Source organism: Strongylocentrotus purpuratus, unplaced genomic scaffold, assembly GCF_000002235.5.
Source record: "Strongylocentrotus purpuratus isolate Spur 01 unplaced genomic scaffold, Spur_5.0 spur5_scaffold_7, whole genome shotgun sequence".
In the NCBI taxonomy this organism is placed as follows: Eukaryota; Metazoa; Echinodermata; class Echinoidea; order Camarodonta; family Strongylocentrotidae; genus Strongylocentrotus; species Strongylocentrotus purpuratus.
The window spans coordinates 34,226,762-34,251,929 of record NW_022145613.1 but is presented as its reverse complement, the minus strand read 5'-3'; the positions used below and the strand labels follow the sequence as shown (position 1 = coordinate 34,251,929).

General features: G+C 35.7%; 1 protein-coding gene across 1 annotated transcript in view; it reads right to left on the bottom strand.

Moving 5' to 3' along the window:
• Positions 1-606: 606 nt before the first annotated feature.
• LOC580791 (neurobeachin-like protein 1) overlaps positions 607-25,168 on the bottom strand; it is a 72,584-nt gene continuing 48,022 nt past the window's right edge. Inside the window, exons 36-55 of the mRNA XM_030974533.1 lie at positions 24,436-24,560; positions 23,776-23,899; positions 22,934-23,085; positions 22,266-22,402; positions 21,601-21,804; positions 20,918-21,042; positions 20,268-20,408; positions 19,613-19,743; positions 18,959-19,065; positions 18,206-18,323; positions 17,246-17,475; positions 16,492-16,584; positions 15,659-15,768; positions 14,341-14,611; positions 13,461-13,577; positions 12,975-13,139; positions 10,131-10,178; positions 6,540-6,688; positions 5,951-6,100; positions 607-5,231 (exon numbers count right to left, since the gene is read on the bottom strand). Coding sequence (XP_030830393.1) covers position 5,231; positions 5,951-6,100; positions 6,540-6,688; positions 10,131-10,178; positions 12,975-13,139; positions 13,461-13,577; positions 14,341-14,611; positions 15,659-15,768; positions 16,492-16,584; positions 17,246-17,475; positions 18,206-18,323; positions 18,959-19,065; positions 19,613-19,743; positions 20,268-20,408; positions 20,918-21,042; positions 21,601-21,804; positions 22,266-22,402; positions 22,934-23,085; positions 23,776-23,899; positions 24,436-24,560 — 2,698 coding nt within the window. The 3' untranslated portion in view covers positions 607-5,230. The remainder of the gene's footprint in view (positions 5,232-5,950; positions 6,101-6,539; positions 6,689-10,130; positions 10,179-12,974; positions 13,140-13,460; positions 13,578-14,340; positions 14,612-15,658; positions 15,769-16,491; positions 16,585-17,245; positions 17,476-18,205; positions 18,324-18,958; positions 19,066-19,612; positions 19,744-20,267; positions 20,409-20,917; positions 21,043-21,600; positions 21,805-22,265; positions 22,403-22,933; positions 23,086-23,775; positions 23,900-24,435; positions 24,561-25,168) is intronic.

Sequence of the window (25,168 nt, the reverse complement as noted above, 5' to 3'; positions counted from 1 at the left end):
GTATAGAAAGGTAAATTTATATTAAATTCACTTTGAGAGGCAAGTCTTCTTTTACTAGCTGATAATATGAATTAATAAAATGGATCATGGCCATGGGAATGCAATACTTGGTAAATGTATGCTCATTAAAGGAGCAAATGCATGCATGTGTTAGACATTTACCTTATGAATAATTTATTTTTTATTTCTGTTTAAATGTTACAAAATGTATGTTTTTGAACAAAAAAATTTCCACCTGTATTGCATTTATTGCACCAATATATTTTACCAATATTTATACATAATTTATGTGGAAAATTTGACGAACTTAAGAATTTCCAAATGCATGTATTTATTCCAGATTTATGTCGAAAATGTGTTTAAGCAATTTATTTTATGCGAGGGATGTCTCTACATTTTAAAGTACTTAATGTACTTGTATGAAAAATGTGAAATGTATTATCATCTGTAAATTTTGATAAGTATTATCCTCGAGGTACTTGAGATACATTTTCAGGTTTATTCTTATGTCATTAAATGTGATATTACATCATGACACACTGAAGCTCCGTGTTATAAATTTCATTTTTATGGTTTCACAGAAATAACAGAAAACAGCTCAGTGACTACAGTTCTTGAAATAAAGATCTTTTATTCCTCTATTCATCAATATATAAATTACATCATATGAATCATTTCTCATTGGTCGGATATTCTGATTGTACACCTTCACTAAGGAATATAAAATGCATATGACGTCTCTCTTTTAGTTATCTTTTTTTTACAAACATATAACATACATAATGACATCTTATCCCTCACTCATACAGAATACATTTAAACAAATAGCATTAGTCTCCTTCCTTCGCACTTACATTCAATAAATTCTACTTATTAAAATCATAAAATAATATATGAGTGGACTCTTTTACAGACTATTCCAAAGAAATACATGTACCACAATATTTCTAAACACAAACCTTGCAAAAAGACGTAATCCCTCGCTATACATGCATATTAAAGACAACTTGCAAACTATCTTTCTTCACAACACAGCGCTATCACCATCTCTCTATTAATATATCCATTGATGGTATGGTTTTCTTTGAATGTAGTATGTATTGGGCCTTCTGGCTCAACAGACAAAATGTTCTGTTCATATATTTTCCATGATGGCCATATATATATATATATATATATATAGACATTTGTTAGTGTACATTGTAAGGCTAGTTTAGGAAGATAAATGTTTGCTGATATACAGGTAGCTACATGTATATATTTTTTTTAATGCGGAGAGTCAGAAGGGCTTAAATTTATTTTGCTCTCCGGCTGACAGAGTGGACAATATTGTTGTCTGGATGCAGAAGTAGACAATATATTAATGAAGGGCACACACATACATACTTACAAAGGTGCCCTTTTTTAGATATAGATGTAAAGAAAAAGTGAGAAAAAAACTCAAGACAGTTTCACATCCTGGAATACCATGTGACCTAATGATGAAGGCATGATGTTACTGAAGTTTTGATTTAGTCTACATGTATTATTAGGGAGTAATAATTCTTGTACAAGTGTAAACTGTTGTACAAGATTACAGTTTGAATAGTTGACATTTAGGATACTTAGTTTTCATATGAAGCCCTACAATCTTCTTCAAACATTACTATTAGTTTCCATTGCATCTTCAATATACTTATTTGTTATGTTTGTGATACATACACGTTTGCCATAACAATTCTTAATTCACTGAAAATAACATTAAAATATCAAAATCATTTATCGTCTAATTTCTCACAGAGGCCACTTGACTTAAGCCACAAGAATAAAAATTAATTTACTTAATTCAATCACATGCTGCAAAATAAACATTTACACACAAATTGTGTCACAGATATATTCCATTTATCTCTTTGCATGATAACTCTTCTCCACAGATTTATATTACATGAATACGGAAAACACTAACACAATAATAATAATAGTACAAATATTTGAACTCTGACACCATAGATGTATTGATAATATAAAGTGTACATAAATATTGCGATAACACTTTGGAATGAATACAGACTACACAACAATGGTTTACGAGGAGCGGCAGGATAGCTAGGGAAAATACAAAGGGGAACAAATTCCACGACATTTATCGTTTCCTGCTCTCTGAGAACGTGATGAGAAATTAGACTCCGAAATATACTTTTAAGTTCTAACACTTGTGCAGGTTTTTGGTGCGCTTTCCTGAAGTATATATACAAAAAAAAAAGGCAGATAGCTAGGAAAGAGCAGGGTTTATATTCACAAGCATTTAAATATACTTAATATATCACAATGTTAATAACCTAGACAAACAATGAACATTATATTTGTATGTGAATCAGATAACCAGACAGAATATCAAATCAATACACACTTTTATTGAAAACGAAATGTACAATAGCGTTCAGAAAATTCTTTTCTTGCAACCATATAAGGCATACATGCAACAAAGGCAAAATAATTGGCTGCACTGAAAATATTTAAGCATTTAACTATATATTTCTAAGACACTGCATCCAGCTCTGACAATGCTAGAGGAAAAATAAATTGCAGTATAAAATGTAGTTAAGTATAATTTTTCGAAGTGTGCTAACATATTTCTTTGTATTAAAGGCAAACATACACATTTTCTTTTATATATCATTGAACAATCTGTTCATCTGAACTTGCCACCTGTAAACTCCACCTACCAAAATAAGAACAGCTACCGGTATATAAAATTACATGTAGAGATATTTAGGAGCAAACATACAACACACATATAACTTGCAGGGATGCCAGTTAGAATTGATCAGAGGGCTTGAAAATCACCTAAAATGAGCTATTTTGCTATTTTATTCTGAAAATAACTCACCAGGGCCTGAATTCAGGCTATTGCCTGAAAACTGGCATCCCTGAACTTGTCACAGGCTGTCTCTTGCAATGTGACATTGAAATGTACATTGACTAGTTTGTACTTCCCAAGTATCAAGACATATTTATACCAATCCATTTCCTATTTTGTCATGATTTAAGAATGTACCTACAATGTACAATACTCCACAAATCTAAACGAACAACAAAAATATAAAAAATATTATGTTCTGCATGATGAGCATTATATCAGTAACCTTCAGCAAATATCTAAACTCGACTACAATGACATATATATCTTTAAAAAAAAAGAAAAATCCACTTTGAGAATATTTGCACTTGGTATTTCAATTCACACAACTTTTACAGCAAAGTAAAGCAAGTTTCAATGGAAACGTAACCTCCAATAACACACCACTTATAATTTACAGGCACGTACATGCACAACTATAATTTCAATATAATCTTTAAAGAACTATAAGTATTTATTGATAACTCAGTAAGTAACTATTTGATTTGGCTTGTTATTCATAATAAAACAGATATACATAAGAGTAACACATAACTATCTCCTTCAATAGATGACAACGGGTTGGAGGCGGAGCAAACATGTTTACTATCTTCACAAAAGAAGGGCTTTAGGATGACACTTTTAAGCAGAGTCAATGCACTTCTTGTTCTGAACAGATAAAACTAGTCTCTCTCTCCCCCTCTCTCTCTCTTTCTCCCTCTCTCTTCCCCCCTCTCTCTGATAAAGGACCTGGATAAGACAAGCTTTCCCATGCACACTTCAAGTTTATCCTTTGGTCTACATGTATATAATGTACATGTAGCAATGTTTTTTTCACTGTTTTATAACAGAAGCTGTACAAGATGTATTTTTCAAATAAAGGGCGAGTTCCTACATGTGTTGCATAAATATCCTTTTCTTCAGGTATCAAAATGGAATCATACACAATCTCATTTTGTGTATGTGAGTAAATGTAGAAATGAAATGCCCTTTTTACATGCTGGAGATGTTATATTTTCATTTATAATTAATTTTCAATGGTTTGAAGCAAACTTGAAAGGATGTAACAAATGTACACAAAAGCTCAATCCAGAGTTCTACATTTCACAGGTGAATTCGGAGGTAAAAAAAGAGACAAGGTTTTATTAATCTGTACAGAGTTCCCAAGAACTTCATAGGCTTACAGCAGACAACCGTTACTTGCATTGCCTTCCGGTATTTAAAACCATCCCTGAGAATAGCAGTGGTTTACAAAATGAGCTGTCCATTTCCTTCTTCCCTGATCCTCAAATTGACAATTTAACTGATGCATTATAGGCTGCTACATCCAACCACCTCAGTATTATAAATATACATGCATGACCTCTCTAATAAAGTACTGAAGTTAGTGACTCTTTTTTAAAATAAATCCACAGTAATGATCAGCTGAGTATGAAACAACTTGAAATAGGGTCATGGGCCAGTTTTCTTTTTTATCTTTTCTACTCATTCTAAACTGACTAAATGTATTTACAGGTATAAGCTATATAAATACCACATGACTATTGATCATTTGAGTTTTCAACTGGAAAAAACAGAATTGTGTTTGGCATCGTTATATTATAAATCTAACATTTTTGTGAATTTTAGATGAAGTGAAAAGTGCAAGGACAGCATTTATTTCAGAAAAGGTTTAATGTATGAAAAGTGAGAGGTTGGCATGGTTACTCAAATACAAAAGAAGAAATTTAAAAAAAAATTACCACTTTTGTTGTACCATGTCTATTGAGTTAAGTCAACATGGTTCATACATGGTTTGTACATGTATGTGCATGCAGCATTTATATAAAGAGTCCTATCTAGTCTGACCTTACTTGACCCTACAAGATATTTGCCTGACAATATTCATATTTACCTTCTCTTCACTAATACAGTCGAACCTGTGTTAATGATCTCTATTAAGGCCACCTGTTTATAGGGGCCATGCATTTTGTCTCCTTTGAGAGAGAAATGCATGTTGTAAAACCTGTATAGAAAGGCCACCTGTCCACACTGGCCACTTTCTCTTACTAGACAGGTTTGACTATACCACATGACCTCCTATTGACCTACATTTGACCTCATTTGACCTCTACTTCATTCCCCAACTCTCGACAAAGACCTTTTGAATCAGCTAGCTTGGTGTTTAGTACAACCCTCAGGTATGGTTCTACTCCAGCAATGTGTTTAGGTCCATGGTTATGTGGGGGGTCCCTGGTTACATGAGGAGTCCCTGGTTACGTGGGGAGTCCAGCGTGAAAGGCATCTTGGTTGATTTCAAGCTTGGAAGACGTGAGGATTTCTTCTATCCTGAGCTCTGTGTTCTCACCCTCTGCAGGAGAAATAGAAAGATTATACATGAGTTTGAATTAAGACAACAAAAGTTACAAAAAAACAGTCAGGACTGCTAAGGTGAAAGAGATGCCCATCATAAACAAATTACAGTAACAGGAAATAAGAAACAATGCAGTTTGAATATGTGAGTCAAATTGCATTTAAATGATATAAATAGAGTAATGAAATCAAGTTAAAACTAAAGAAAATGCTAGAAAGTCCTCACGTTCTCAAAGACAAGCTGACTGCTCTGGAAATGTATCCGAATATCCCTTAACAGCTATTCAATATTCAATACATTTTGACATTATACCTTTCCAATGTAAGGTGTAAAGTAATTTGAGGGAAAAACGAGCATAGTGTACATCATGTAGAGATGTTGTGGTCGAGTGGATATGTCACCGGACTGTGGATCACAGACTAATGTCTGTTGCCAAGACATTGATCTACATTTGTCACTCTCCACCCAGGTGTTAAATGGGTACCTGGTAGGATGCGAAAGTTAATGTGGTTAGATGAGCAAGTGTGCGCTTGTAAAAATTGATGCCTGGCTGGAACGGTCCCTAGGGAGTGGAAAATGTGCATAAATTGTGTGCAGGTAAGCCTGGATCCGATGACCAGGGTATTGATATATCTGGAAAGCGCTTTGAGAGGACCTGTGGTCCTGAAATGCGCTATAAAGGAATGAACTATTATTATTATTATCATTCCACTCACCAAAATATTTTTCTTGCTTCAGGAAGTCTGTCGATGGATACGATGATGAGCTTACCATCCCGTAAGCCAGCTAGTACCTGGCTCTTTGACGGTACAACGGACAGACAGTGAACTGGTAGCTGAAGACGCATGGTGGTCACTGCCTTTAATCTTTGAAGAAGAAAAAAATATATACATAATAGCGCAAAATTCCTTTTACACTGTACCAACCACTGCTTTAAGTTGTTAACTGATATATAACTTATATAAAATTGAAGAATAAATAAGGGACAACTTTAATAGATATTGACATTCTCATTAAATAGGTAATATCCTTTAGGTCACTGCTAAGATTATGATATACTGGGGCAAAACAGACTAGCTACACACAGGAGAGCCAGCAAATCATATATCCATTGTTTCATATACAGTACATACTATTTATATGTTATCGAATCAGAGTATTGGGCACATTAATGACATAACAGAAATGAATAATACAACAAATAGCAATTGAAGTAAACAGCTAAACTGGTTCCATAAGCTTAAAAAAGGAAAGAAAAAGAGACATATAAATGTCTCCAATAAAAGAAAGGAGAATGAAACTTACTCAAATATCTTCCTGAAGCATATGATCCCTCTACTGTCGGAGGTCAACAGGAAGTCTTCTACGACCTCCATGTCGGTGAGACACCCTGCATTCATCTCAGTGCATAGATGCTTGCCGTTGACTGAATACAGATGAAGGCTGCAGTGATCCTACAAGAGATAGAGAAACAAAGAGTTATGAGGAAAGTTGTAAACATGTACTATCCTGGATCACACATTATTATATCCGACTCACCTTTAAAAATATTAAAACTGTCAAAAATGTTTTGCTCAAAGAAGAGTACAAATAAAAGGTGACAACAAAAATTTGTGTTCTTTTCCAACTTCACTACCTCACTGCAAATACTTCACATAAGCTTACAGAACTGATCAGCCTATAATTCAGATTTTTTACCCCCACCCCTAAAAAAAAAAGGAGGGAAAAATTGTGAAAGTGAACTTGAAATGAAAGACACGTCAAATTTGAGATGGAATGCAACCGTGCATGTAAGATCATATCATCAATAAATGACCCCAAATTAAAAAAAGGAAAATGGGCAATCAACAAATAATCCCACATGAATGTTGAGGAAAATTCTATTATGATAATAATGATAATCTGTGAAAGTGTTTGCTCTAAAGAAACTATGTAAACTGAAAAATTGAACATTCCTGCTGACAACATTCCCCTCTCGATAATGAGTATAGTGTATGCATCACAATTAAACATATTTTTCAAAGGTCTCACAAAGCTGTTGTCAAAGTTATGTCTCCCTACTCTCTCTCTCTCTCTCTCTCTCTCTCTCTCTCTCTATCTTGCTCGCTCTGTCTTTCTCTCTCTGTCTTTCTCTCTCTCTCTCCATGTATATATCTCATTTTCTAAAGAAAGATCCAACTGTAATACAAAGTCCCTGTTAATTTAGAAGAAAAAAACACAACATGCAAATAAATGGATATATCATTGAATACATGGAACACAGATGTACATGCATCAATTGCATTCTGTGTAAATCATAAACTTTGTGTTATTAGATTAATACAATTTGCTATATATACACACACTATATGCAGTTGCTAGTTTTAAAGCAAATCAAACATAATCAGGTGTAAAAATTTGATTGAGAACAAATACTTCTTGTTGCAAGCTTTATATAATTCTGATCTTCCTAATATTCATGACAGTTTTGATTAACTACAAATTAATTAAATAATTTTTATCCAAGTATAAACAATTTATTTAATGATCCTTGATAATACATTTTTTTGCCATTAAAAATCAAAGGCAGTTTACTTTCTCTTATCTATGAATGAATATGCCAAATGAAAAAAAAAGTCATTTACTAAAAAAAACTCTGGCTACATGGGTATTGGTACAAAATGTATCCTTTTTTATAAGCATTGCAACACTTAAATTTCTTTCAACATGGCCAGAAAATACTTAATCAATATATTCATACACATGCTGTCTTTTCTTTCTCTACTTTAAATACCACACACCATTTAAAAATTGGGAAGAACTACATGCAGACAAATGGGGCATGCAGATGTTGGTATCGTATCTTTAACAAAAAACGAATAAATTGAAGTACAATTAGTACACTTTGCCCCTCTCTCTCCTCCCCCAGAAGAAACTGCTCACTCACATCATCAAATATTTAATTGATTAATAATTAGATGCAGTAGAGAACATATTCTCATACTTTATAAACCATAAATAATGCACATTACATTTTAAATCAATTATGCAGCCAAAACACATTTTTAAAACCATGTACCGTAGACTGTTAACTATAACAATGTTTAATTAGCATTGTTGATTTTTTAAATCATTATTTATGCCAGGTTAGTTTTAACATAATGTTTGCAAATTAAATTTTAAATAGACAATATCAACCATTTAAATATGGAGATTAGCATGAGTAAAAAAGAAAGAGTGCACTTGAATATTACCTTTATCATCAAATCTCATATTACTTCATGGAGGGAAAGTATTAATTAGCCAAACATGTACATATATGTATGACTTGTGCATCTTTGCATCTTTTTGAAAGATTTCTAATCTTGCTCATTTGTAATATTTTAATGTTGCTAAATTTGGTATTATACATGACAATCCCATGCTATCCATCATTGTTTTCCAAGAATAATTTCTTGGGGTGTACCCAATAGATTAGATGGTTACATCTTGTAAATGGCTAAAAATATTAACACTTGTAATTCAGTGTCATACATAATCTAAAATAAAAACAAACAAATACAAACAGAAACCATAAAAGAACAGTACATTCATATACAACACAAATTTTTAAATGAAAAAAGCGTGCATAAAACAAACACAATAAAACAAAATGAATGAAGAGGATTTTAAAATAAAATTCAAAGAATAAAATAAATCAGTTGCAATACAAATGGTTTGCTTTGAAAGTGAATGTTTTTTATTAATAATATGGACAATATTCAGCCTGTGTACATGAAGGAGTTTGATAAACATATAACTTGGGACTCCACACTGCTTTTTGTGTGTGTTTAGTGTCCGAATTGAGATTTTAAAGGTACGTAGGCATGAGACCCATGCTGCAGTTTGAAACTTTGTAGGTCCTGGGCCCCATTTCATAAAACCCATTATCAATAACAAGTTACAATAACTGTTATAAGCTACTGATATTTCGGCATTCGATTAGCTGAAGGCAAATTTGCCATAGAAATTTAGCATTCGTTATTGATAACAAGTTTTTATGAAACAGGACCCTGATCTACAGTGTAAATGAAAATATTGAGTGCCTATGTGTCTCAGGCGCCTCTTAACGTTAAGCCCTGCAAAGAGGGTGAGTTTTATTGCCTTGAGCATGATATTATTCAAACTTTTTTTGAATACGTGAGGCTACTGCGGAAAAGAAGTTTACCTCCTGCAAATCACAGCTCAGTGCTTATTCTGCCTAAGAAGGCATTTGATCTACAGCTGTGTGTCTCTCAATGCAACTCACTGAAAATGTAGTTAACACTTTCAGCATTCTTTCAGGCAGCTAGGCTATTAAAGCTAGGGTACAACTACTGGATTTGCTTGCTTTACATGTGTCGTGGACTAGATTTTCTAGAGAACACAAAATCTGAGAAATCCCAATGCAATGATATACACTGATTAAAAAACACAAGCACCATTGACTTTGTGCTCTTTATTTCTGTTAAAAATATAAGCCAAGGAAAGAAAGGAAACCTTGCTGGAGGGATTAACCTACAAAAAATTGAGACCAGTACTCATTTTGAACATAACACAGGTCAGGAAAATGAGAAACTAATAAATGTCAATGATTCATTCCTCTTTAAAAGAAAAACTGATGACTAAAGAACCATAAACAGGAACACAAAATGGAAACAAACAAACATGAATATTCATACACACATACCCACACACTCGCTTGCAATGGTTAGTAGACATATGGAAATGAGATTGAAGCATGTTAAATACTTGGTTAATGGGTGAAGAAAAAAATGAATGGGTGGGACTATTATAGGTTCAGAAGGTTAAACTGCCAGATGAAAGGATTATGAATATATGAGCATCAAAGGATTAAAAGATGGACTGACTGACAGACAAACCGATGGACCAACTTACCGGAGCCGGTTTGCTTGCAGCAGACTGCTTGCTTGGGATACCTTTCCCCTGATAATGTTTAATAGACAGAGATATAGAACGCAAGATGGACTAAGCTACTCAGATAAACTAGTCTACCACAGTGTAGTTTTGGCTGTAGAGGTTTGTTAGTCAGTGATGTAACTGGGACTACATTGTAGGTCCTGGTCTCTGCACTCAAGGTCCTGTTCTAAAAGCTCAGGGTTTGTATGGCATGTCTATTTCCAACATTAACCAAATTCATAAATTCAACCGTAAACCCAACACTACATCTCACCCTGACCCTAAATGTAACCTAAACCAAATTGCAACCCTAACCTAAACCCTACAGTATATCTTTGACAAATAAACCTTTTGGTGCAGGAACAAATGTCGGCTCCCTGGCTCAGGACACTAAAGAGTACATTTTTCTCCCAATGCTATTAATTCCAGGCTTAGAACTTGGACTACAAGCCTCGGTTACATCACTGATATTGTTAAGTAAGGTAGGTGCTGGATGAATTGTTTTTTAATAAGCCAGTTTTCCACAATGAGGAATAGAGCTGACAAGGAAGATTTGACAGGAAAATATCAGATTCAATGAAAAGATGATAATAAATGGTCATATATAATAATGCCACATATGAAGGTGGAAAAGTTTTTCCTGTCTATCACCCATTAAGTTAAATAACAGATTTTTAAATGGTAGTCATAGTTTGATAAGAAAAGAAATTGGAAATTGTTGCTTCCCAAAATAGGGTCCTTCTCTACAAAAGGTAAAGTCTGAAATAATTTTGATTGAGAGAAGCTACATGTACGTTTATTAATTTACTAAAACCATTATACGAGAACCAAATATAGTTTTCACTTTAATCTTAAGCAGCATATGGCACAATGTGTCATGACATGACATCACTATGAGTCCATGCTTATTTAACATGTGGGGGAAAAAAAGGATAATGAACAATCAATGAGTGTTTTCTCTTCTGGATACTACTAAAGATGGATATTAATTCCTTTGGGAAGATGATTAACTTGGTGTGTTTCAGTTGGATTAAAAAATGAAGTTATATTTTTGCTCAAATGAAGTCAAATGGGATAGGACTTAAGGGAGGTGGGGAAGGGGGGATCCTGAATATTCTGAGTATCACACCAACACAAAACAACACATACAAATACAGTGTAAGCCATATGACTTACACATACCACACAATATATAATATAACTACACATTATAAAGTGAAGAATATAGGCAGTTCATTACAATATAAAGATGTGAAATAAAAATAGAAGAGAACACTGGCATTTGCTACCTGGTAAGGAGATGTACCTAAAGTGGACAGTTAATTATCTTTGGCAACAACAAAATATTAGGGCAAAGTCATGACGCATTTAGAAAGAAGAGGAGACATACACAAACACAAACAGACCCAGTAAAACAATCACAAGTCAACTCAGACAAGAAACAAACACCTTCACACACATACATTTTGAAGTAAGATAAGGTTTGACATTTATAAGCTTGTGATCTGTGGAATAAAGGATTTGATGTTCAAAGCTTCAGCTACAGAAGAATTGGATGGGATCTAGGGCAACCAACCCCTTGAATGAATGCCTGCATTTTTTTTGCTTCTTATCTAGGTCGCGTTTCATAAACAGTTGCGATTAATGGCAACTTATTTCCCAATTAATCGCAACTAAGAGATATAGGAGACTGCAAACTTGCGATTGATTAGAGGACTTGCCATTGATTCGGATCAATCGCAGCTCTTTTGATAAAAGACAGGGCCCTGGGATTTGAATTGTATACAAATAAAATGACATATCTTCAAGACATACATTTACAGACTTACAAAAACAGAGGATATACTGGTAAAAGTCTATGTTACACACACATTTCTTGTACACACAAACAGAGACAAACAAAACTGTCTAATAGCTTATAGGTCTGTCTTATGGTGAACTTCAGATCTAAACTTTAATGCTGAAAGAGATAGAAAGAGACATTTACATAGCATAAGTCTGCAAGATGTGCGTGATTTGTTTCATACATAGCACACAGCATTATTAAAGAGAGGATATTGATGTGGCTAGATAGATGGTACATGTATGATGAACAGAAAATGAACATAACCTGTGAGGGGGAAGTGCCTATTAAAGAAGGGAAGATGATTAGACCCACAGATAAGAGGATTTGCACACAGGGATACGGTATACAGTATTACAGTACATGTATTCTGTATGTGCTGTATTAACCCTACACAAGTAGACAGACTTAAGTATCCCCTGACTGACAAAGAACAAACACTTATGGTCAGAATAACATCCATTTTTGAACACATAGCAAATAACTATAAGCAATATGGGCTGACAACACAGCCATGATGTACAGGTACATGTGTATATACGTCACTGCACTGACAAGTTGAGAATATGGCGTTGGTGGTCATTGCATTGTAATATGGATTCACTCCTTCATTTTAAAGCACATGGTATCCATCTTGCCCACATAATTGGACATAATGACAGATCCCTAATATCTCCTCCCCCCAAAAAAAACTAAAACTAAAATAAAAATAAATAAATAAATTATTATCACCAAAAAAAAAACAAAAAAAACAAAAAAATATGACAGACAAAGATACAGACAGACAGTCAGACATAGACATACACACAAACAGACAGATTTAAAAACTGAGAAACAAATAGATTTTCAAAGAAACTGATGAATGGATAGACACTCAAAAATAGACAAGACGTACAAACAAACAAACATACAGACATATAGTCAAGAAGAAAAACAATCAGACAGACAGACAGACAAACATACAAACAGACAAGACCTACCTGCATATGCTTGCTAGCAGCAGGCTGTCTAAGATGGATGATGATGTGTCCCTCCTCTGAGATAGCCAGACAGGGGATGGAGAGGGGGGCGTTAGGATCATTCGGGGGTCTCAGGGTCCGGATGTAATGGCCCTTCAAGATCGTGTTGACAATGATGGTACCATCCTAACAAAAGAAAGCAATAAATAAATCTTTTCATCCATATACAGGACATGACTTTAAAGAAGGGAAATTCTGGTAAAATCTTCAAAAATACCCAAATACGCTGCAGAACCTAAATCCACTGAATTAATTAAAAAAAGTGAAGCACATGCAATTCATATTACATTGCACTATATAATATTTTATTGATTAAAAATAATAATAATCACTTTTATAGGGCGCTTTATACAGGCGATTCTAAGTGCACAGGTGGTACTGTCTGACTCAGTATAATTATTCAACATTAAAAACACCTTTGACATTTCTATCATGACCTTGAATTACCTTTGAAGCTGACACAGCCATATCAAGCTGAGAGCTAAGAGCAACACAAGTGACTTCATCATCATGACCATAGAGGGTCTGGATGGGTTTGTTGTTGATACCACTTGCCACACCATTCTACAAGGTAAACAATAAAAGAGATTAGTGGGATAGAAAAGTTTTAAACAAAAATAGAAATGAAATAACAACAAAAAAAATAATGTTCAGTTGTCACTAATTGTGGTGCAAATTTGTATGTAAAATTTTCTCAGTCCTTCATTTAATATCAGTATCACTTATATTGTGCAAACATATCTTGTTTCCTAAATCAGAGGCACATAAATAATATACCCTGCTTTACTTTAACATCACTGTCCTGATAAAGCATTAGGACAAGGTTTTTTTTTTCTTCTTCTTCAAAGCCTTACCTGTGGCAAACTGAAAATAATGCATTACCAAATGACATTAGTGTATTGTGGTGGGAAGTTGAAACTTGTTATTCATGGTCAGCAACCCTGACAACATGAGCACCATTGCAACTCTTGGGAAACGAACAATACTGCTTCTCATATCTAAACTGAATAAGTTGGACATATAACACTTGTTATCAATGCCATGAATACAGAACAAATGTGCTCATAGCTAATGTCGGAAGAATGCAATAATCTCTGTAGCTTATATCAATCTTTGTAACTTGTTATACAGTGAAACCTGTCTATAAAGACCACCCAATATAGGCAGGTGGTCTTTAAGTACAGGTGTCTATAGTACATGTTTCAATGAAAAACCATTTTCAAGGGAAACAAAAAATGTGGTCTTTGTAGACAGGTGGTAACTAAAGCAGGTTTAACTGTACCTATAGAGCTTTATGGAACAGGGTTCACTTGCAAAGCCACCTCACCTGATACGTTATCTCCCAGACCATGCAGGTGGTGTCACGTGACCCAGTGATGAGCTGCATGCCACACCCATCCAGCGCTATGCACGTGACGACGTCCATGTGACGAGTGACGTGTGCGACGAGACGGCCACTGCTCTTAAGGTTGAACACACGCAGGCTGTTGTCCCAGTGTCCAACTACGAACAGGAGACGGGCGTCGTGTGTCGCCACAAACAGCTTGGCGGTCACATGCATGCCGGGTGCGAAAGGGCCACTCACCAACTTCCGAGTTCTGCATTAAAAGAAGGACAAGGTGAAAATGTTAAGTTCCCCATGTGCATGTATTTATATCAGATACCTTTAATGTTGACAATTTGTCTACAATAATCTCTCTTGCACATCTTTTTCACTGTACAGAAAATAATATAGTTACTTTTGACCTCATTCAATATTTTGTGGAGGACATGCAATGTTTTATTCATGCAAACATGAGAAGGGGACCAGGGGTGTTGTGTCAATATACGTTTGCTCATTCTGTATAAGTCTATAATACTAACGGTTCTATTAAAGGGAAATTAGAATACTTAATGATGATGCTTGATGTTATCAGTTTCTTTTAAATGAGAAACTCTTTAAAAATGTCTACCATTTAATGTAAGACAAAGAGACTAGACAACTTTTAAAGAGAAGGTTGAGTTCTGGGAGCTTTTTAATTTTTTTTAAAATGTTAGTGTGGAAGGATATCATAGAATAAATGTCCCCTGAAAAGATGGCTCATCAAATGAACCTCATATTCAAAATATGACTGCTATCAGGAAAAGGTTGCGAACTCCACATTCCCATATACACATTTCTGTGTACAGTGCTTGTAACTGTTAGCAAGACTAGATCATCATCTTATCATTTTCATGATTCCAAAACTTCACAGTAAACACCAATACTTATGTGCTACACGATTAATGTTTTTGAATTGCTTGCACTCAGTTTCTTTCACAATGCAATCACATGACCCAAACTCAACTTTATCTTGAACATGCTTACATGTACTACCAAGTACATTTGTAGTTTTTTACAGCTGTATACTTATCAAGATGTACCATATGAGCAGCTTGAAATTGTTTTCTACTGCACAAAATAATACAGGTAACTAGAGACATGCTGGGGAAACAAAATCTATCGTCATTCCATCATTCCAGCTCATTCCCGGGCAAGGCAGCAGAAAAAGAAACCCCAAACCTCTCGCTACCTAAAACTAGGAACCTTCACGTCCATGGGGCCCGACAATAGAGGGCGTGTGATTTTATGTAGGACCTTGGAGACGAGCCCGAGGGGTACATACTTGGAGCTGAGGAGGGTGGAGTCCCGGTCAAAGGTGAAGTAGTTGGAGATGCTCTTGTCATACGGGAGCCAGCTGTGGGTACCGACCACGCCCTTCTGAGTCACGGTCACCTGAGCAAGGAGGGAATTAATATGAAAATGAGTCTTTAAAAAAATTGTCAGCATTTGTGAAAATGCCATAACCCCTATAGGCATCTGTCTTATTTACAATAAATGTATTTGTTTTTAAAAAATTCCACAAATCAAAATATATGAGACAAAACTGTAAATACATATAATCTTGAAAACTAAGTTTGAGGTACTCTACAATAGAAGTACAATGAAACACACTTTGAAAAAAAAAAGGGATTAATCTTGGAACACAAATTGTCTTGAATATAATGACATGAAAACTCAAGCTGAAGAGTCTCTTTGAACTCACATGGACACAAAGGGAAACACAGCAGAGAACTGAATGGCTGAGGTTCCTCTTTTATCTTTGGGGTTTATCCTATGTAAAGTACATTCGCAAGCACAGTAGAGCATCAGGAAATAAGTGTACCATTGAAGTTGGAGATACAAAGAAAGGGACACACAGACTCCACCTGTATTTCCACTATTGATAAATGTAACAGTTATAGGACAACTCTACCCAGAATAGCTACTGCTGTCTCATGAAGGCAGTAAGATGACCACAATCTTGGGTTTAGTGAAAAACATGTAAAGGTATCTCTGACTACACACAAGCTTGGATGAATTTAAGGTAGTAAAACAGACAAAATGCCCAACTACACAAAATAATCACTATCTTCATAAGTTCCAAGTACATGGCATAGATATCTAATTGTTACATACCATGGTATCAGGCATGCCTTGATAGATGAAAGACTTAGTCTGACTCTTGGGTACTCTCACATAGACCAGTGGGTCATTGTCAGCCGTTGATGCCTGGTAAAGACAAGTATTATGATTGTAAAAAGAGTAAATGGTGCTAGTAAACATGATATTGATGTTTTTTGAAATTCAATTAGCATCACACAAAACCACGGAAAAACTTCTTGCTCAGATTGTAAAAGCATGACTTTCGAAATTATTTGCATATTACATGTATGAATTCCGGCATGGATATGTTTCATGATATTACCATTAATGTTATCATTACCAACATCAACACTATCATCCTAGTCATGTTTCATGGACCAATGACTCTACTAGAAGTTTGTCTAGTCTTTATTAAAAGAGATGATGGAAAATTCACATATACACTTGATAATTACTTAGACAGCTGATCACCTCCTCACCTTCGTTTCATAACACTTTCATAGCAAATATAATCATTACAATCACAATCCTCACCATCACGACAATCTTTATTATCTTCAGCACTATCACTGTCATCATCCTCCTTATCATCATCATCATCATCATCATCATCATCATCACCATCAATAATCCCCCATTTCCCTCATTTGAAAAAGTTAAATAATAGGTATATAAAACATACACAGAGAGTGTACATAAGCTAAAACATGGGACTCATTTGACCTCATTTGAAAAACCCTCTATTTACCCCTACCTTCCTTACAATAACCACCCCTAAAATACCCACCTCCACAAAGAAAGCCTTGAGTTCATCCAGATGCTCAAAGATGTTGCTGAAGTTTGGTTGCGTCCTCATGAGCCCCTTGGACCTGGTGCTCTCCTCCGGTGATGAGGCAAGACGTCTCTGAGGGTGGGGTTCCTTCAGGAGCTGGCAAGGCGTCTGGCCAAAGTTATTGATCATGCCTTCTACGGCCTGACGCTGAATGTCATCTTTGATAGCATCCAGGTCCACAGCACCTGATATCATCAAACCAATCAAGTATCAAAGTATCAAGTTTATTTGTCTTCCAGAAATCATATGTAACAAAATATGATATAGAATATAATAATAACAGTACAATGTAAAGAAATATGAGGAGACCTTGGTTGAAGGAACAGCTTGTTAAAATAAGGCCCTTCAGTTGATGTGACAAAGAAAACTGATTCATGAATACAACAACAAACAATATATGGAATATATAAAGCTATTTACAAAATACACTCAGAAGACAACTACCCAACGATGCATCAACCACAGCATGGACCTACTGAGTAGTAGGTCCATGACCACAACAACTACCCGAAGATGCGCACATCCCCATCACACCGGGTGAGCTAACAAACTCACTGTGTGTTTGAAAATAAATGTCATATGAACATGAACAACCTAGCAACAAGTAAATAAGCAATTTGCAGTAAAACAGCTCCATATTCATGAAGGCTTTTTTTTGTTGGTGATAATAATTAGCCAAAAATTGAACTCATGTTGACAATCACTCATATTCCATATGATGCCAAGTATTCTTGTCAGGGTTTCTGTTATTTTTAAACAAAGTTAATATTTCATTCTTGACACTGGAACATGTACCTTTTATAAACTTGAGCTAATATAAAACAGTACAAAATCTTCATACTCTAGCAGTAGTAGAACCTTTTAAGTGATGATTGATATATCAATACAAAATCAACTTTCAGAACAGCATCCTACCTTCATAAGTGCAGTAGTAAAAGACATTGAGAGCTTCCACAGCAGCAGGTCCCTTCTGCTTGTAACCAAAGATCAGATCTATCCAATTATGGAGATGGCTGGAAACATAGTCACTCTCCTGTACAGAGAACAGTCAATGAGGGGGTATGAGTATCAAAGATCTAGCTTGGTGTGCATATTATAGACATGGTACTTGAAGAGAAAGTCTAAAAATAAGCTTGAATGGAACTACCCTTAATAATTCCATTCATAAGAATAGAAGTTAAATACAATAGGTAAATAAAACATACACATAGAGTGTACATAAGCTAAAACATGGGACTACATTTTTCTGTTTGTGTCATAGAATTCCAGTCTGTGCCATTAAGTTATTTAAACCCTTAAACACCATGCACTAACAGGTCAGCAAAGCCATTAAATCAATTAGTTTTAACTAACAGAATCTTACTCAAGCCTTCTTACATGTATGTACATCTGCGTAGAAATAACATTAAGATACTTCCCCAAAGTGAGAGATGAGAACTGTTTCCAGAACTCTGATGTAGTGAGAGATGGGTGATGCCCAGGACATTGATACTGGACACAAATACTGGGGGGCGTTTCACAAAACTTGTCATCAATGACAAATGACAGTTTTTGTTACAAGCTACTGAAATCCTTGCTTCTGATTGGTTATCAACAGATTTGTCACTGATTTTTGTCATTTGTCATTGAAAAAAGGCTTTGTGAAACGGGTCCCAGGAGTATACTTACAAGAGCCTGTCTGTGCTTGTGGATGAAGTCTTCGGGGGTCTTGGCCCACTTTGGCAAGATGACATCCTCCACTGGTTCTCCCGTCTGTAGGCATCCAAGGTCAAATTCTACAGAGCAAAGAAAAGAAAGCAGGAAGAGAACTTAGTTAATAATTGTATACTTAAGATGATTGATGAATCATCTTTATGTTTGCAGTTATACAACCAGGGGACCTACACCTCAAAGCCCAACCAGAAGGACTAAGTAAATAAGGATCTGTCTTACCCAAGGGCAAAAGCAAGCTGACTGTGTTTCAACCTTAGGGTCTTTTCGTCCAAAGTCAACAGCCCAAACTATTAGTTCATCCCTCCTTCCAGAATCAAAACTCTTAACCACCACATTATTTGGAATATATCATGACTGTGGCATTAGAAGGGATTTAAATCTGTGTAAAAATGACAGGAGTTAATACACTTCTGCCTCTAAATAGACGATATATTCCATGACATTTTATGGGAGACAAAGGTCACTTGTGGTAGTCTACTATTTTGTCCAATAGTCAAAGAAGGCAAGCAAAGCCTCAAAGCTCCCTCTCTGACTATTACAACCTCATTTTCTTTTAGGTACAGTGTACCTTCAAAGAAACCATAACAGAGAAGGGCATCCAATACTTACGGTTTGCATTGACAAGAAACTCTGGCAAGTAGAAGAATTCTGGGATGAGTTCCTTGACGTCATTAGGGTTCTCCATCAGTGTATCCCATAGAGACTCGATAGAATGGAACTGACGGTCTGCACAATCAAATCTATCAAGGCAAAAAATAATAAAAACCTCAATATCTGCCTCAAATAAAAATTCAGATAATGTCAGGATCATAAGCACTTTAAATACATATATGTACATGCATTGGCATATTGATAAATGTTGATTACTTTTACAAAATTGTCAGTGGTCAAGTCCACTGTCTCAGTATTTTGACCTGTGTGTTACAAACATCAAAGTTGTTATTATACCTGATGAACCTATCAAGTGGACAGCCCTACAAGAGCCTGGATCACATCAAATTCCCAAGGAAAATATTACTTGAGCTGCTAAGTTTTTTCTTTAATGTTGATGATGTATGGGACAGCAAATGACCAAACACATTGGAATTGACCTCATACATGTATGTATCTATAGGAATGATTCGATTTAAATACATTTATAATGGGTTAGAGTATACTAGGGCTCTTGAATAATGCTATCCAATTTATCATCAGTAGTCAGAGTTCCACATGCCCAAATATACAAAGAATCATAACATGACCAATCCATCCACATATGACCTACCTTCCACTCTGAAGCTGGATGTGCAGCATTGTGAACGGCTCCATACGTACAAGGTAGTGCATGACCCCTGCTGCATTAGAGTAGTGAGTACCGTAGTGGAACTTGTCGATAGTGCCTGATGGATCCTCAAAGTTCTCATACCTGTTGAAATTTGACAAAATCAAATCAAGATTAAAATTTATGAGAATTCAAAAAAAATTATCTCTAGTGAAACTAATTTATTATTTTCCAACTTTTCAAAAATATAAGACAATTTGTAAAAACTATCTCTAGGCAAACTAATTTATTCTTTTCCAACTTTGTTTGACTTCAAGAACATGCAAGGGGCAGTTTAATTGACTATTTTAACATGTGTCTATGGAACATCGAACATTAAAATGTTTGGCAGTCCACAGGTCAAGTCTCGAGACAATTTTTTTTTTCAAAATCTGTGTTCGACATCATAGTTGCACTGTGCACTAAACTATCAATTCATATCATTACAGTTATATCAGTACACACATGGGTGAGACTGTCTTTGTAGCTTTTGATTAAACAATAGATAGGAATTTCAGATGGCTAAAAGAGCATGTCAAAACATGTGGACTACTATCATATATATCATAGTCATAGCATTCATCAAAATAGCTCAATATGAAAGAATATCTTACTTTCCCTGTACTTCTGGAATGTGCTTTGGGTTGACAACCCCAACTGGTTTGGAAAGGTCACGGAATACTTCTGGGTTCTCAAGGTCAAGCTCTTCTGAAGAATAGTCCGACAGGATCCATGGAAACTATGTGTGTTGATCATAACAATTTTGAATTATTATCATTACTATTTAATCAAATTTCTCATCATAGACACAATCATCACAATTATTACAATTATCATTACCATCACATCACCAACATCACCTCACCCTCATCATCATAATCATGTTGATGACATCATCATCATCACCACCACCACCACCACCACCACCACCACCACCACCACCACCACCACCACCAATACCACCACCACCACCATCATCAACACCACCACCACCATCAACACCACCACCATTACCACCATCATCATCTCATCCTCATTAGCATTACCATTATCCTTAACACTTTCATCAGAACATTACAATACATTTTAATACAATCATCACTACTAACACAAATAACATATTGTCATGGTCCCCACAATCACAATTTATTTACTATCATTATCCTCATCCTCATCATCATCATCATCATCATCATCATCATCATCATCATCATCATCACCATCATCATCATCGTCATCATCACCATCATCAAATTCCTCATCCTCCTCCATCCTCCTCTTCATCATCTCAACGCACCACTGGATACTGGCTCAGGTCATTGTACGTCCTCCCTGCTATCGTGTTGAGCTGCATCAGGTAGTCAAAGTTGGAGATCTCTCTGTTAATCCACTTCTGAGTGAGACCTGATGCCTTGAGAAGGTCTGCCGGGGACTTGGCTCCAGTGTAGTACAGATTGGGAGGTCTCAGGCTTAGAATCCGGCTATATGCCTTGTTTCTTGTCTGTAAAAGCAATAAACAAAACCTTGTGAAGTCTTGATGACAAACTTGGTTAAATGATTTAGAAAGGTAGACATAGTTCAGGGGGTATCTAACATGAAATTTAGCAAAAGCATTGCACTGTTTAGATTACTGACATAATTCACAAGTCACATTTGAAGAATGAATTGCTTAAATTTCAAGATTTTTTTATTTTATAATTATAAAATTCAAATCAAACGTTTTGCTCCAGGACTTTGAGCTTTGGTCGCCACCTTTGCAAGAGAAGGGACCATGTACAAATTTCAATTTGATTCATGTGATAAAAGCAATATACTCTTAGAGTAATGTTTACATGAAGATACTTTCCTCCTGCATCCCTCATAGTACTGAGAAAGCACTCAGAAGCATCATACAGCACTCTAAATTCAGAAGTTTAATGACCTCATTGGCTTAAATTTGTATGGTCCTGATGATCTGCTTACCTTCCTGTCCTTGAAGTTGATGAAGTAGTTGGTTTGGTTGATGAAGAACACCTCAATGGCACTACGTCTCAGGTTGTAACGACGCAGATGGACCTCTCTCAGATGGGACAGCGACCACTTGAAGTCTTGACCAAACACTAAAAGAACATTAAGAGACAATGAATTAATATCAAGGCTATATCATGATGAAAGTAAAGCATCTTTAGCTTCAGGAAAGGATATTGGGGCCCACTGACAGCCACAGCTACTTGGGCAATCTTTAACCAAATTGTAAATAATATCTGTGATTAAATGAGGTCAAATAGATATTATTGATTCCTAATTCCCTTCTAAAGGTTCACAGGAGGCTGGGAAGAACATTGAGTTAAGGGTAACATAATAAAAAAGCTACAACTGACAGCAAGTCTACTGAATTGAGTCTTTCACACTCATTAATCTTTCAAGCATTTGACATTGTGCCTTTCGAAACTACAAAGCCATCTGCAATTCATTCTTCTTAACAATGCAAGCCTAAAGTCAAAGTTCTTCCTCATGGTTGCTTCCATTGTATAAAAAATAAAATTCATGAGAGAAATCAAAGCTGTTTGCAAACATTATTTCCTTGCAATTATATGATCATCTATGTATATCTTTTGATTTTTCTATGATTACATTGCCATTCCTCTCACCTTCCTCTTTCTCCGGGCTGGTATCATAAAAGTAGACGTGAGTGGTAGTGATGTCCAGCTTGCCCGGGATGACGTCCACCAGGGTGATCAGCTGGCATTCCTCAGAGATGACCACCTTCTCCTTGACCGTCTCTCCTTGCTCCTCCCCACCGCTAGAAAATTACAAAAATACAAATTAAAAATACTGCTTCTAAACTTAGTATAAGATGGGGGGGGGGGGGGCAGATTAAGGGGACAGATGACAGATGGGGAGGAGGAGAGGCACAACTGGCCTAGCCCCCTCTTGGCTCTCTTTGGAAACTGAATTGGCAAAAATGAAGTGCACATCAAACAAAGTTGCCCCTTTACTGAGTAATTTTGTTAGATTTGTGCCCCTCACCCTTAATAACAAAATCTAGATTTTGTCTTTGTCAATGTTTGCAATACGATGAGAATAAACTGAAATCTATTGATAAGAACTTACATAGAGGGGAAATAACCTTTATCCATGCATAATAGGTATTTTGAAGTCAAGCTGTATAAAGCTTTTAAAAACAAAAATTATAATATTCTGTAGTTTAATCAACACAACACAGGAAGTACCATTATGTCTGATTAAATAGCATTGCTTATGGAGAAATTTGACATGTCAAATTTGGGGTAGGTAGTAAATTTTATGAACATTGGTCAGTTATAGCCACTTGAAATAAATTCACAGCTGCTTCTGACTGTATATTGAGTCGACACTTTTATGTCTATTAGCTGACAATAATGGAATCATAGATCATGAAGTAACGGACCAGCTGACCAATGAAAAAAATCATTGAACAAATCCTAACCACTAAAATACCGTCCTTCCTTACCTTTCCACGTTGACCAGGTTCCATTCTTCGTCTCCCAGTCGGTCATCTTGTAGCTCCATGTCGCTGACCCTTGCCTCTTTAGCCACACCCAGAGGGAGAGCTTGAGAGGATTCAGTAGCTACACCTACAAAGTCAAAGGATATCAACTATTAAAGCCCCACTGCACTACTTATAGCTACTTGCGCCCTCTATATAGCATACAATGCCTAATCAATGCATGTTTGATCCCCATGATCCTCTTTTTCTTATGTAGTGGAGAGCTGATTTGATGAGATAACCACTTGTCAGTGACCTTGCAGGGAGGTCTTATTCCCCCTGGCCGAACTAGTATAGTCAGGCTTTCAAGCCAGTTAGAGAACAGACAGTGATGCTTTCATTTATTTTATTTAAAAAAAAATCATTGAGAAATGTATTATTTCATCATAAGCAGCGTTAAATTCTATACCAACCAAAAGTAATCAAGTTATTGACAATTTTACAAATACCTTATACCGGAAAATTGCCAAGACGGATGTGTATACATGGGACAATGTTACAGGTAGACAACACCCTTAGACTGAATATAGTCCCAATATTTCATGGTATGCCCTTGTTCACCTCAACAAGGCTAAAGTAACTTTCAAATGAGCATGAATCACAAAGAAAAAGTGATTTACATACCTGTGTTATCTCTCTGCTGACTAGCATCTATGTGCTGATCGTAGTTGTAGTTCTGCATCAGTTTGAGCCTCATCCGAGAGAAGTTTTCCTGCGATGACAGCTTCCAGAAGATATCCTGTGGATTCCTGTGGAGATAGAATATGCCAATGAAAACACATTTGTGATATCAGTCATAATGTCTATGATATTAACGAATTGCTTATCTTCTTGTTTGTTGTTTTCCCCATGGGCAGTGTCCACACACCAGAGGCATCCGATTAACCCTTTCGCTATCTTTCTTTTTCTTGAGCCTTTCTACATTCAGTCTTTGAGTACCGTAAATGGACTCGGAGGAAAATTTCTCTGTAATCTTTAGTTTTAAAAACAACATTGTTACTGTTATTTGTGACAAGTTCACAAGCACTTTAACTGCGCCTCGTAATAAATTAAAATCCTTCCCTGCATGGCTTGGGTTTCCGAAAGGTATACCTTACCAAACGCTGAAATAATACGCGATCTGATCTGGCTTGCTGCCTTCGGTTTTGGTCCTAAAAATAGGGTGCGTCTTATACACAGAGATTTACAGTACCTTGTGTTCTATTTTCCATTGTTTAAAAGTCCTGTAAACAACACATCTGCACATGGAGGTGACAAGTATGTCTATAATGGGAGATCAAAGCATACAGCTTAATTTGTGTGGAAGTTTCTTTGTTATAAGTGTAATATCATAAACTGTTGCATAAAATATATAAAT